This window comes from Myotis nattereri, assembly GCF_964212035.1.
Source record: "Myotis nattereri genome assembly, chromosome: 3".
Taxonomy (NCBI): Eukaryota; Metazoa; Chordata; class Mammalia; order Chiroptera; family Vespertilionidae; genus Myotis; species Myotis nattereri.
The window spans coordinates 207,833,498-207,847,115 of NC_138077.1; the positions used below are offsets into that span (position 1 = coordinate 207,833,498).

General features: G+C 50.3%; 2 protein-coding genes across 2 annotated transcripts in view; one reads left to right on the plus strand and one right to left on the minus strand.

Annotated features, from left to right (window-relative positions):
- The first annotated feature begins 1,236 nt into the window (after positions 1–1,236).
- Positions 1,237–9,453, plus strand: AGMAT (agmatinase (putative)). The gene is made up of 7 exons (XM_081085632.1): positions 1,237–1,548; positions 2,705–2,907; positions 4,728–4,776; positions 5,795–5,990; positions 6,685–6,864; positions 8,525–8,609; positions 9,278–9,453. Exons 1-7 carry the CDS (start codon positions 1,277–1,279, stop codon positions 9,349–9,351), a joined length of 1,059 nt encoding a protein of 352 aa, XP_080941758.1. The 5' UTR covers positions 1,237–1,276; the 3' UTR covers positions 9,352–9,453.
- A 752-nt stretch (positions 9,454–10,205) lies between these two features.
- DNAJC16 (DnaJ heat shock protein family (Hsp40) member C16) overlaps positions 10,206–13,618 on the minus strand; it is a 29,671-nt gene continuing 26,258 nt past the window's right edge. Inside the window, exon 14 of the mRNA XM_081085631.1 lies at positions 10,206–13,461. Coding sequence (XP_080941757.1) covers positions 13,068–13,461 — 394 coding nt within the window. The 3' untranslated portion in view covers positions 10,206–13,067. The remainder of the gene's footprint in view (positions 13,462–13,618) is intronic.

Below are 13,618 nucleotides of genomic sequence, written 5' to 3' on the forward strand. Positions count from 1 at the left end.
CTGCCTACAGGTGAAAACTCTCACTGGAGGCCAGGAAGGTACACGGAGAGCGGGGCTCACCTGGCCGAAGAGGCCACCTGAGGGAGATCTGACGGAGGGGAGTGTTCAGCAGGAGCGAACCACAGCGAGAGGTCCCGTAGTGCCTGACACATAGTAAGCTCTCAAACATTGTGAGAAGAATAAAGGAAAAGCCAGGAGTAAGAAAACGCAGGACGAGCGACATGAAATACTGGTGGAATCCGGGCAGAACCACGAGATGGTTGTCTTTGTTCCAGGAAATGTGGGGACCTACTTCCCAGCAGCCCCTTCCAACCTGAACATCCCTCACTGACCCTAAGGAGGTCGAGTGGGTGGGACTTAATGTGCAACCCCCCCACCCCCCCCCACCCCCGCCCCCCCAAAGGTCATGATTTAATGCGAACTCGAACTCGGGCCTTTCCCATTCCATCTCAGCCTCTGGAAGTTAAGAAATATATCATGCCACCAAGTGGGTGACGTCACTCATTACAAATCACTTCCTTTCCCCCCTCCCAGGACCCCCCTTCCCCCCCCTCCCCAATGCAGAGGACTGCAGAGGAGTGGGCTTGGCCCCTGAGACCTTTTTAAAAAGTTTGCTTAGAAAGGCTGGCTGCTTCCGAGAACCCCACCCAGACATTATTTTTAAAAAGGCATTTTTACTTTCTCTCGCTTAGAGAAAAGTCGTTTCCCTTCAAACCTCTCGGGTTTTAAAAACTTATGAGCCCGAGCCGGTTTGGCCCAGTGGATAGAGCGTCGGCCTGCGGACTCGAGGGTCCCAGGTTCGATTCTGGTTAGGGGCACGTCCCAGTGGGGAGGGTCCCAGGTTCGATTCTGGTTAGGGGCACGTCCCAGTGGGGAGTGTGCAGGAGGCGGCTGATCAGAGTCTCTCTCATCGATGTTTCTGGCTCTCTGTCCCTCTCCCTTCCTCTCTGTAAAAAATCAATAAAATATATTTTTTAAAAAACACACAAAAACAAACAAACAAAAAAAACTTCTTATGAGTAGAAGCAGCTGCCGAGGTCCTTGGGGGGCGCAGACACGCCTGGGCAGGGCCGTGGGCGCCGGTGGGGAGCCCCGGCCTGGCTTCATTCCCCAAAGGAGCCAGGGGCCAAAGTCCAGCAAGGGGAGCGGGAGAGACCGGTCCCGGGGCCCCTCCCCCGCCCGATGCACCGGCGCCCCTGCCCTTTGAGCCCGGCCCAGCCCGGCGCGGGCACTGGCGCCCTGGTCGCCGCGGAGACAGGCAGGCCCGGCGGGCGGGATGCTGCGGCTGCTGGCGTCCCGCTGCGCCCGGGGCCCCGGGGCCCGCGGGGTCGCTCGTCCCGCCGCGGGGCTCCGCGATCGCTGCCGCGCCCCCGGGCGCCGGGCCTCCGACGCCCCCCGGAACCTGCCCCCCAGCTCCGACGTGGTGGCGCGGCCGGTGGGCGTCTGCTCCATGATGCGGCTGCCGGTGCAGGCCTCCCCGGAGGGGCTGGACGCCGCCTTCGTCGGGGTGCCCCTGGACACGGGGACTTCCAACCGGCCCGGGGCGAGGTAAGGCCCCAGGACTGAGGGACACGTGGCTGGAGAACGCGCGGGGGCCTCTGCTCACCGGCTCAGGTTGGAAGCTGGCTCCTGGCTCCCAAGGGCCCCTCATCGTTTGAGGGTGGATTTCCGTTTTTCTGTATCAAGCATGACTGGCATCCCCTGGTAAAGAAAAGGGGTTCTCCGAGCCTCTCCATGCCATGACCCCCCGCCTGGCGGGGATGGAGGCTGGGGGTGACGCCAGCGCACAGGGGCAGGGTCCATCTGCGCGCGGCAGAACTGGCTGACCCTGCCTTAAACCCTAGAGGTCACCTGCTGCAAGAATTGCTCAGGTCAAGGCCCGGGCCGTTAGCTCTGTTGGTTAAAGCGAGAGGCCTGATAAAGCCTGCAGGTTCCATCCCCTGGTCAGCGCACCTACAAGAGTCAACCAGTGAATGCATAAATAAGTGGAACAATAAACTGATATCTCTCTCTCTCTCTCTCTCTCTCTCATCAATCAATTAAAAAAAAAAGAATTGCACAAATTAAAGCAATTTTTCTAAATTCAAGTCAGAGGCAGTAAAATTCATTGTCCTAATTATTGAGCTTCAGCTATTTCTGGTTCAGCTCAGTAGCAATACATCTGACTGCCGGTCTATATGATAAATGCCACTTTATTAAAAGTCTACCAAGCGCACGGCGCTTGGCATAGGTCATTTCATTTAACTCACAACAATGAGGTAAGGTAAAGACTGTCATTGTTTTACAGGTTAGGAAATTATCCACTACCATTTAGGAAGTTGGTGATGGGTGGGCTCCTAAATCTGTGCCTTTATTTTCTCTCTCTTTTTTAAAAAAAAAAAAAAATCTATCTTTATTGTTGAGAATATTACATGCCCCCCACCTTTAATCTCTTCACTATGCAGCCTGGAACAGTGTTTCTTGATCAGGGTTTTTTTGCACCCAGGGCTTTTTTTTGGCAGAGTCTGGAGGCATTTGTGGGTGTCAGAACTTGCGGGAAGGGGTGCTACTGGCATCTAGTGGGAACAGCCCGGGAATGCTGCTAAACCTCCTACAACGCACAAGATGGGCCCCCGGTACATCCGGCCCCAGATGCCACCACTCCCGAGGCTGAGAAGCCCCTACTTAGATGGGGATGCTCAGAGGACGCTCCATCTCCTTCCAGATTTGGACCCCGAAGGATCCGGGAGGAATCAGTGATGCTTCGGACAATCAACCCCAGCACGGGGGCCCTCCCCTTCCAGTCCCTCATGGTCGCAGACCTAGGCGATGTGAATGTCAATCTTTACAACCTTCAGGACAGCTGCCGCCTGATTCACGAGGCCTATCAGAAAATCGTGGCTGCCGGCTGTGTGCCTCTGACCTTGGGTAATGGCATCTGCAAGGGCAAGGGCAGCGATGTGCTCGGATAGCTTACCCTGTGGTCCAACACAGCTGCTTCTCCAGGGCAAGCCCCGGGGAATGTGGGACAGTAGCCTGGAGCCCATTACTAATTCCTGTATCTCAATCCCAGGGGAGAGGGTATTTAAATGTTCGACTAGTGTGACAGACAGGATTAGATTAGGGTGAGGCACTCGCCTCTGTGCAAAATTTAAGGGGTGCCCCAAAAGGCAACAGTATTACTGGTTTTCCTTTTTTGCCTGAAGCTCCCCTATGGCTTAGAACAGCACAGTTACTGGTCCCATCTTTCTTTAAAATTCGTCATGGATTCTTTTTTCTTTTTTTAAGTGTGTTTGTTAAAGCTGGGGACAGTGAAGCAAGGAGGGGCTTATGATAGACAAAGCAACAGGAGAGTCCAGGTGGGGCTGCTTGGGCTCACTGGAAAGTCAGAGAAAAGGGGCCTGGGAGACAGGATCAGGGGTGTTTTTGTTTTTTTCTTTGATGAAATTTTGTTTTGTTTAATGTTACCTTAGAAGAGTATTACTGAGTTTCTCGGCATCCCTTAAATTTCGCATCACCTACCTCACTCGCTTCACCTTTGTCCCAGGCCTGGGATCCAGGTCTGTCAACAGGGGCTCGGTGTGACTTTTGAACGATTTCAAGGACATAGTGTTAATGACTTTGAGAGAACAGGGTGATTTCCTCCTTGGCAGGGTCTACTTCAATGTATCTGGAAGCTTTCCCTTCCCCTCCCCTACCTCGCCCACTCTCATTGTAGCATTTGCTTCTCTCTGGTTCACAGACAGTTAAAATGACACAGCCCTTTTTTGGGATAGTAATTAATGCTTGCCAAAGAGAGCCTGAGGAGCAGAGTGGTTTCCGGATGGCCTGGTTTGAAATCTCAGCTCCACCGCCCCGCTAGCTATTTAGGCCTCATTTCCTCATCTGCAAAATGGGAATAATAATAACAACATCTACCACTTTCTGTTATGCGAGAGACATATAATGAAAATTCATACAAATAGCCCAGCGTTGTGCTTGGCATAGTTAGAGCTTCAATAAATGTTGCCGCCCTAACTGGTTTGGCTCAGTGGATGGAGCGTCGGCCTGCAGACGGAAGGGTCCCAGGTTCGATTCCGGTCAAGGGCATGTACCTTGGTTGTGGGCACATCCCCAGTAGAGGGTGTGCAGGAGGCAGCTGATCGATGTTTCTCTCATCGATGTTTCTAACTCTCTATCCCTCTCCCTTCCTCTCTGTAAAAAATCAATAACATATATTTAAAAAAAATGTTGCCTACTATGATTATAGGTATGCATAGGAATACTTTTCTAGGCCTGTGCTATCCAATACCGTCGCCACTGGCTGCATGTGGCTATTTAAATTAAAAGTAACTTAAACTATTATTTAAATAATTAATACATTATTCATTATGGCTTTAATTAAAATAAAAATTCAGTTCCTCAGTTGCATGAGCCCCATTTTAATAGCCACATGTGATTGGTGGCCGCCATATTGACCAGTGTATTTACAGAACATGTCCGTTCATTGCAGAAAGTTCTATTGGACAGAGCAGTTGTGGGCATTCTACTTGTAAGCCTTAATTTAACTTCTTCTTTTAAATGACAATGTAATTTCAAACACCCAGGGCCCCTTTCCTCACGGAACAAAATCTTATTTTAGCTGGGGTTGTAGTTCTTCGGTCTAACAGAAAGGGTGGCAGAAGTGGGCAAGTTGAGGATTGTTCTGTGTAACACACAGTCCTCTACTTTTATCCACATTCCCGATGTTTTCTTTTTTCTCGTTGCAGGTGGAGATCACACCATCACATATCCTATATTGCAAGCCATGGCAAAAAAGTAAGTCCCAACTCTCTGGGCCCAAGCAAGGTTTCAAAATTCGGGAGCTGGGAAATGAGTTGTTTGCTGCTAGATGGCATCAGGTGACCTCTGCTGGCTCCAGTTATTGGGGGTGATTGGAACTTCGCGACTGAGTCGCTGCTGTGGATCAAAGCTAAGGTCGGGCTCCAGGCGTCCCTGTCAGTCACCAGCTAGAAGCCAAGACTATTATTAACACTTCTGGCTGCCTGCCCTTGGCCTGGGTCCGCCCTGGGATGCACGGTCAGTGTTTGCCTCTGTTTGGGGAAGATGAGCCCCAAACCCCAGTTAACTTGTTTCTGTTTTGCTCAAAGGCCAACCCTAAACACTGCCAGGCTCGGTGGTGCTGCTTGCGGAGGAGGGGCCCTGGGTTTGTCCCTGCAAGGGCCCCTTCCCCAGAAAAGCTGGGAGAAGCTGGCTTTTCCAGTAGCAGAAGTCTACCAGGGATTGACTGACTGTGAATTAGTTTGAGAAAGGGACAGATGGGCCACGTTGGTGGCAGCTCCAGAATTCATAGAGGGGAAAGACATGTGGGTAGAATTCTGATTTGGGGGTGGGTGGGTACAGTCTTGTCTCGAGGCTGTTTGCCTAGCATTACTTTGGATTATGTATTTCTTCTGGGTGGCTAGCAGGGTTGATGAAGATGATGGCGAGAGAGCTGGGTCCAGGCTGCTTCTCGGGGCTCCAGCTGGAGGATGGCAGCTGAGCTCACCCTTCGTTGTCACCTGCCTAGCTCTCTCCATCTGTAAGTGAGGCAATTCTGGGTGATAGGTAGTAGGTGGCAGCTGAAGCACATGTCTATTTTCGGCCTGACTTGTCTGAGTTTATGGCTCTGAGATGCGAAGTCATTTGAAGACAGGAACCAGTTGCAAGGCCTGGAACTGTTGCCAGGTCTCCCCTCCTTGGCTACGCACACTCATCAAGTTTTGGTGGCCTGGAGGGTGGCTGTGCTCAGTCCCTGGGAGGAGGCCTGGCCCCTGAGCTGCCCTGCTGTCACCAGGCATGGTCCTGTGGGACTGCTGCACGTGGATGCTCACACGGACACGGCTGACAAGGCCCTGGGAGAGAAGATCTATCACGGGACCCCCTTCCGCCGGTGCGTGGAGGAGAAACTTCTGGACTGTAAGCGCATCGTACAGATTGGCATCAGGGGCTCTTCTACGACCGTGGATCCCTACAGATACAGCCGGAACCAGGTGACAGACTGCACGCCCTTCCCTCTGTCCCCCACCTGCACAGTGCCTTCCTCTCCGCTGCTCACTCAGTGGCAGCCATGGACTCCAGAGGGCTTGAATAAGCAAGTTCAGAAAAGGGGAGGAAGGCTGAGTTTACCCCCAGAGGGTCATGTGCATCAGAGAGGAGCGAGGATGTTGGTTCACGAGGCAGAGGAGGCCTCCTGTTTCTGGGGTGGGGGGACTAGCAGAGACGAACCAACCCCTGGGATGTTGCTGTCTTGGAAAAGAGCTGGGGAGGTCTCAACCCGAGGCGAGGGGACCCCTTAGTTCTCCTCTTCATACCCGCTGGGCAGAGCGGCTCCCAGGTGAACACATACGACAAGAGCCAACAGGAAAAGCCCAAGGCCCCATGCAAAGGCCGGGCTTCTGGACAGAGCTGTTCGGGAAGTGCTCGAGGGAGCTGGCCTGAGCGTCTCGCTCTTGGCTTGCTGATCCCGTCTCCATAGGTCAGCTCTGACTTTCTCCCTGCCTTGCCCGTCATCGTCCCTTCATTCCTCACCTGTGACATGGGGGTGGTAGTTCCCTCCTCAAGAAGGTTCAGGGTCCAATATGATGGGTACGTAGCGCTTAGCACGGGGTTGGCCCGGAGGAAATGCCCAGGCAGTGTGCCCTGCAGAAGCCTTGACCTCCCACTCTCCCATGCCTCCATCCCCAGGGCTTCCGGGTGGTGCTGGCTGAAGACTGCTGGATGAAGTCGCTGGTCCCTCTGATGGCAGAAGTGAGGCAGCAGATGGGAGGCAAACCCATGTATATCAGCTTTGATATTGACGGCTTGGACCCTGCCTATGCCCCAGGGACAGGGACACCGGAAATTGCTGGTCTCACCCCTAGTCAGGTACGGAGGCTCCACCCTCGACCATTTGTGGGGGTGAGGATTTTTAACGCCCCACGTTTCTGGGCCTTGTGGTGAGTCTTCGGGAATCAGGATATGTTTTTCTTTTTTTCTTTTCTTACAGTAGTGATTAAAAAAATATTGTTGAAAGTATTACATGTATCCCCTTTTCCCTCCCAGGATAGGGTTTTAAAAGCAGGGCACGTGGGCCTTTCCTGTCCTCGGGGCCACCCTAGGTTTGAATACTGACTCGCTGAGGACTGGGTTTTAGCCAAGGCCCTCATTTTTTTTAAAAATATATTTTATTGATCTTTTACAGAGAGGAAGGGAGAGAGATAGTTAGAAACATCGATGAGAGAGAAACATCGATCAGCTGCCTCCTGCACATCTCCTACTGGGGATATGCCCGCAACCCAGGTACATGCCCTTGACCGGAATCGAACCTGGGACCTTTCAGTCCGCAGGCCGACGCTCTATCCACTGAGCCAAACCGGTTTCGGCGAGGCCCTCCTTTTTTATCGTGATGTTACAGTTCTTCATTTGATTTTCCTGCTGCTGGTTCTGCAGTAGTTGGTCCATGGGAACCATATGGTAGTACCCCTCTCAAGGACATTTTGGGGTTAGATTTTAAAAAAGTATGCACAGTGGGATTAACCAGCTACCAAGGTAGTTCAAGAGTTTTAGAACGACCCAAATAGTTTCCCATAGGATGTGCTGAGCATAAAGGCAGGCAGGCAGGACTGGAGCGTGGTTATGGTGAGAAGGTAAGCTCCAGGAGGTAAGGCCTTTGGTTCACTACCCTGTCCCTGGAGCCTAGAATAGTGCCTGATATTTAAATGGTAGGTACTTGAATTTCTCCGGTGAGGAAATGAAGCTTGCTTAAACCTAATCATTGTCTCATACCCTCTAAGAAAGGGCGGTGACAGCTGCCTCTTCAAAGCCCTTTTCCGTTCCCACCAGAGAGATTTCTAAAACACAGACCTCATTCCTCAGCGTCTCGTCCTTCTGGGCTTTGCACCTGCACAATGGAAACTCCTTGAGACAAAGCGATTCTTCCTACCATCCCCTCCTGACCCTGTCTCCCGGCCGTGTCTAACTTGGGTACTTCTTCGCAGTGGTGCCTTCTCCCTCGCCCTGGGCTGCCCTTCCCCTGCTCAGCGGCTTGGTCAATTCATTGCGCTAAGTGTTTCCACCTTGGGGAGGCCTTCCCCGCCTCTGCGGGCTGTCACGTGTTCCTACTTGTTTTTCCTGAAGTCCTTAGTGCAGTGGTTGGCAAACTGCGGCCCCTTGAGAGTGGCTCTCCCATAAAATACCACGTGCGGGCGCGCACGTACAGTGCCATTGAAATTTCATGGCCATACTCAAGGGGCCAAAGAGCCGCATGTGGCTCGCGAGCCGCAGTTTGCCGACCAGTGCCTTAGTGCATGACATTGAAATTATTGGCTTGCTTGTCCCCATCACCACACTGTGGAGCCCTCCGGAGCAGGGGCTGGGCATCGGTCAGCTGTGATGGCCACCGGGGTGCCTGGCAGTCGGTAAATGCTTACTGAGGGAAAGCAATAGTTTTGAGTCGGAAGGTGGGCACAAGTTGGGAGAAATCCACGGAGGCGTCCACTGTTTGTTTTCGTGGTCAATGATTTCCACGTGGCTCGATTGTGGACAGGCTCTGGAGATCATCCGGGGCTGTCAAGGCCTGAACGTGGTGGGCTGTGACCTGGTGGAAGTCTCACCGCCATACGACCCTTTTGGTGAGTAAACAAGAAACCTGTGATCCCTCGGCAGCTGCTAGTTCAAATTTTATTGACCTCGTTAATAGGCAGCAGATGGATGGGTCCTTCTGTGTAACTCAGGAACCTGCTGAGCATGCCCTACAGTGAAAAGAAACCTTTTATTGCGCACCTTACAGACACAGCTAATGAGCCCTGACAAAAGCCCTGGAGGTTGCTGAGTATTATTAGCTTGCCCACCAGTCAGCAAAAGACAGGAACAAGCCTGCAGTTTAGTGACAGGGTGGCACACGGCCATCCTACTAATATTTCAGGAAAAGTGAATTCCCAAAGGATAAATAATAGTTACTAATATCAATAAAGTGGGGAATTAGCTGGCTTAGGAGAGATGCTCAAAGCAGATGCCAGCCTCATAATTTTAATTTAGAAAACCTTACAGTTAGGCCGACTAGCCTCAGAGGATGATAAATACAATACACACCATTGTTATAGGTTTCCTTTTGGGGAAAATCTGTTCTGACAGTAAACAAAGAACCTTCTGTATTTTAAAGTAATATTTCCAAATGACTGATGCGGCAGAATGCCCGGAAAGCAGGACCCCGAAAAGGAAGACAAGGGGCGGAGGGCTGAGCAGTTCTGGGAGGTGTGGCCTGGGGGCTGGTCTTCACGCGGGTTTTACTTCTCTGCAGGAAACACGGCCCTCCTGGCAGCCAACCTGCTGTTTGAGATGCTGTGTGTTCTCCCCAAAGTGAGAGTCGTCTGAACCTTGTGCTCGTCAACACAGAATAACAGATCGCATCAAGGACCAGTTCTTAAGCACCTGTCAGTACTACAGAGTTTGTGCCAATAAAACTTTCTGCTCCAAGTGTCAGTGGTGGCTGTAAAATCAGGGCACAAAGCAGAACTCGAATCCAGACTGCTAATATTTCTAAGGAGTTTGAATTAATTTAAAAAAACAGTAGCCCTTGTGCTGTGCTGATTTCTTCCTTTAATGAAAGATGATGGAGGATAAAGGGGGAAGGGGTGGAGAAGTCAGTTTAAAGTTATCTAAAAATTGGAGGAATGAAATTAAAAGATTATGAAATAATACTGTAAAACCTCCCATATTTCTATAGTATCTTCCTTTAAAGCAGGGGTGGGGAACCTCTTTTCTGCCAAAGGCCATCTGGATAGTTATAACATCATTCGCTTAATATAATTCACTCAATATAAATTTATGTTGCTATGAAAAAAGCGCTTAGATTTATTGAATTTCGAGTCCCGCCTGCGGTTGCCTGGGCAGGGTCAGACCAGATTATTTCTAGGTCCTTATACAGCCCTGGGGCCAGACGTTCCCCGCCCCTGCTTTGAAAGAAAGTCACACGCAGATCCTAATAAACTTCCCACTCAGAAGCCCAGGAAGGTACACGAAATGGCCTCCCAGGAGCCCCCCGAGACCCTTCCTCAGTCTGTTCTGCATTATCTGCTCTTCCAGCTGCCACACCCTCCAGGACAGTCAGTCGTTCCTGAAATCTGCAGTCGCCAAGTGCTGATTGTAAGCACCTGCCGAGTTACACGCAAATTCAGTTTTGCTGGTAATGTGTCTACGATAAATCATCTCGATGCAGGAGCTACCCGTAATCATCACACATTAAAATAGTTTATTTGTTTTCAGTCGGTAATATTCTTAAAACAAAAATAACATCAGCTTTAGTGCCTGTTCACAATACAAAACAAAAACAACATAAAAAGGACACCACTTGCCAAATAAGTTACTTGTTCCTAAGAGTATCAAAAGTGCAAAATATCCACTTTCTTTCTAGGTCTGTCTCAAAAGTATAATCACAAACTGAACAGAGAGTCAGCAGTTGCCACACTTCATTTGTTTTCAAGGGACAATGGCAGGTATTAGGATGCGAGCAACATTTCATTCGGTAAAATGTTTTGCATCAGCTTTTAAAGAGTTTTCCTTAACAATTTTCTTGGAGTGTTTGCTTCTACTCCCATTTCCCAAACGAGGCAAATCATTCAGATCCTATTCTCTTTATATCAGGAAAACATTTGTGTACTGAACGAGGAGGAAATCAACCTATTACATGAAAACCACAACCAAGTTTCATGGTCAGTGAGTGATGGCAGCGAGACCACGGTGCCCAGGGGAAATTGGGGCTGCCTTGCTCACTGAACCAGCTTAGCTGGGGCTGCCCACCTCTGTGTTAGACACATCGTGCCACTGACACCTTGGCAATAAAAAAATATTTGGTAAATGGGTGTGTATTCTACAAAGACTTTTAAGACCACTTTTCATCCCCATCTGCTAAACATGATGCGTAGATGCTATCAACCAGAAAAAGCTACCTCTAAAATCATCAATGTTGCCTTTTGAAGATACATATTTGAAAACTAGGAAGTTGAAACCAAAACTGGGTCTGTGTGGTTACATACATTAGGAAGAGAAACGGTGGCATTGGCTGAGCAGACAATGGCTCATACATTTGACACAAAAGTAAATAAATTAATGGAAACAACATTCAGGAAGAAAGGCTTGCTGGCCACGGGTAAAGTTCATTTTAAAATAAGAGCTCCCAGTGTCCTCTGGCAGACATGCCTGCCCAGAGAGATCTGTAGAATTGGTGGGCTGAAGTATTAGCCAGGAATGTTTCCAATCCTATTATCTTTCCTTTCTTAGTGCAAATGGCAGGTGCTTTTTATTTTAATGATGAAATTTTTAAAAATCAAATCTGGGGAGGTTTTGGTTTTCAGAAATTATGGCCAGGAATCCCATTAGTACCAGAAATTAAAATCTACCATAAAAGCAAAACAAACTCATTTAAGTAAACTTGGCCATAAAAGACCCAGAAAATAACTTTGAGGAGTGATGCATCAAGGAGCCAAATGAATCCCGTGATCACTCCTATCTGGTCAGGTGCCATGCGAGGCGGCCCTCAGAGTCAGCGTCCACTTCTGGAGGACCACGTGGGGAAGGAAGCTTGGCAGTGATTCTTCACCTTTTCCAGAAAGCTGTAGATTCCATGACAACTACAGCAATTCCTGGGCTCAAATAATTGACTACTTGTCACTGTAGCTCAGTAGTTAAGTCATTCGGGATCCAAATGGCTTAGTTTAAACCAGTTATGATTAAAGAAAATACTAACTTATTTTGTCCCATCACTGATTTTGACCTTTTACTTTACAAATTGCTCTTAAGGGGCCATCTGCTTTGACAATAGAATAGACCACTCTTTGAGGTTGTCCACACCCCACTGGTGGTTTTGCCCTAAAGAGAAAAGGTAAGCTCTCCAGCCTGGCGTCCATCTCACCCTCAGCTCAGCAAGCTGGTGCCAGGACTGACCTGCTACTGGTGGAGCAGCTGTAAGTGAAGAGTGAGATGATGAAGACGAGACATCCACATACAGGCAGGAGCTCAAGGTAATAAGCCTTTTGCAAAACAGGAGTCTAGAACAGGTCTTGGTTCACTTGTCACAAATGAGGACTTGACGATACAGCACTTTTGGGGTAACTGCTCAAAATACAATTGCTGAGAAATGTTAGGTTCCTTGATACACAGACGTGACTGGTATTTTACTAAAGAGACACCACTCGTGGCAGGTGGGAATAATTTGTCTTCCGTTTAACATCTACTGGCTTATAGCAGCTTATCTCTACGTTCAGAGAACAAGGTTAAAGTTATGGCTCCTAATACCCATACCCTAAGACTGACAGAGGCAGAAAGGCATCTAAAAACATACGCATAAATGGCTCAAGTCGTTACAGTACTTTCTGCCTCTCGGCTACTTCTCGTGTTGGGGAGGCGGCTGATGGGACGCTCAGGGAGGGGTCACTTCAGTCACTGCTAAGCCCTCCCTTCTCTTGCCTTGGGAAGAACCCAAACTCACATGCAGAACCGCACTCATCCCTATGCTTTTAAAACCATGGCTGACAAACTGCAGAGGGGGATACCCCCAAAATATCCGTTAGCCACTTACTACCAGAAAGACCGCTAAACGTAAGATTGCTGGGACCCGGCCTCTTTCAGGCCGTGGGGCCCAGAAGCTGCTGTGGGCTGTCCCACTGTTACAGCATGCACCGCAGCAGAAGCACAGGGGCCGGGAGCGGGGGCGGGGGGAGGCGGGTGAACACCCCAGCCAGCGACCAGCACACCAGGCTGCTGGTACCGCTGCAGGGCAAATGTCTGTGCTCCCGGGCACGGACACTGGACAGGAGAGGGGGTGTGAGCGCGGGAGGACCGTAGGGAAGAGGGACGAGCGGTCTATTTTAAATAGTGCGGCATTCAGACAGGAAAGAAAATCCCAAAGGAAAATATTTTCACTCCTAGGTTAGAACAGGACAAAGCAGGACAAAGGAAAGGTTCTTCTGGCCGCTGCTCTAGAAGAATCATCTAAAACCTAGACTCTGTCCGTGGTGACAGTGTGAGTCCTGCCAATACCTGTGCGCAGGGGCCTGCAATGGGTCTGAGGAGTTCAAGTCTCCCGCTGCCCCTCAGTCTAGCTCAGGCCAGGACGGGATGTAAAACCTCTGCAAGGAGCCTTCCAACAGGCGCTCCATCCACAGGGACAGCTTGCTCAGTTTCCCTTTGATGGGCTTGGACGCAAGGCTGCCGGCCTGCCCTCGCGATTCCCCCGCGGGCAGGGAGGGGTCAACATCACTCGCCCCCAAGGCTTCCTCCTCTTCCACTGCTCTTTGGGGCTTGAAGAGGCAGAAGTATTTCTTGTGGCCATTCAGAGCCAGCACGTAACCCGTGTAGTCACGCTCCAGGAAGTGCTTGTCATACTGGTTTGGGATCGGGGCTGCGTCCTGAGCAAATTCTAACAAGTATTCCAGCCACTCTCTGTGTTTATCGAGACTCAGGAAGGAGAAGTGCAGGCAGCTGCTCCTGTGGAGGAAGAGAGTGAGGACTGAAGGCTTCCTGACACTCAGCTGCGGGAACACCAATACCTGCCAGACTTCATGCCGGGCGGGGCCAGGTGCAGACGCCACGCAGGATCCTGTGGGAGCTGAGGGCGCCCCAACAGCAACACCCCCCCATCCCC

Coding starts and splice junctions, on each gene's coding strand:
- AGMAT (XM_081085632.1), top strand. CDS start 1,277: ATGCTGCGGCTGCTGGCGTCCCGCTGCGCCCGGGGCCCCGGGGCCCGC. Junction 4,777..5,794: donor TTGCAAGCCATGGCAAAAAA/GTAAGTCCCAAC, acceptor TGCTGTCACCAG/GCATGGTCCTGTGGGACTGC. Junction 8,610..9,277: donor ACCGCCATACGACCCTTTTG/GTGAGTAAACAA, acceptor ACTTCTCTGCAG/GAAACACGGCCCTCCTGGCA.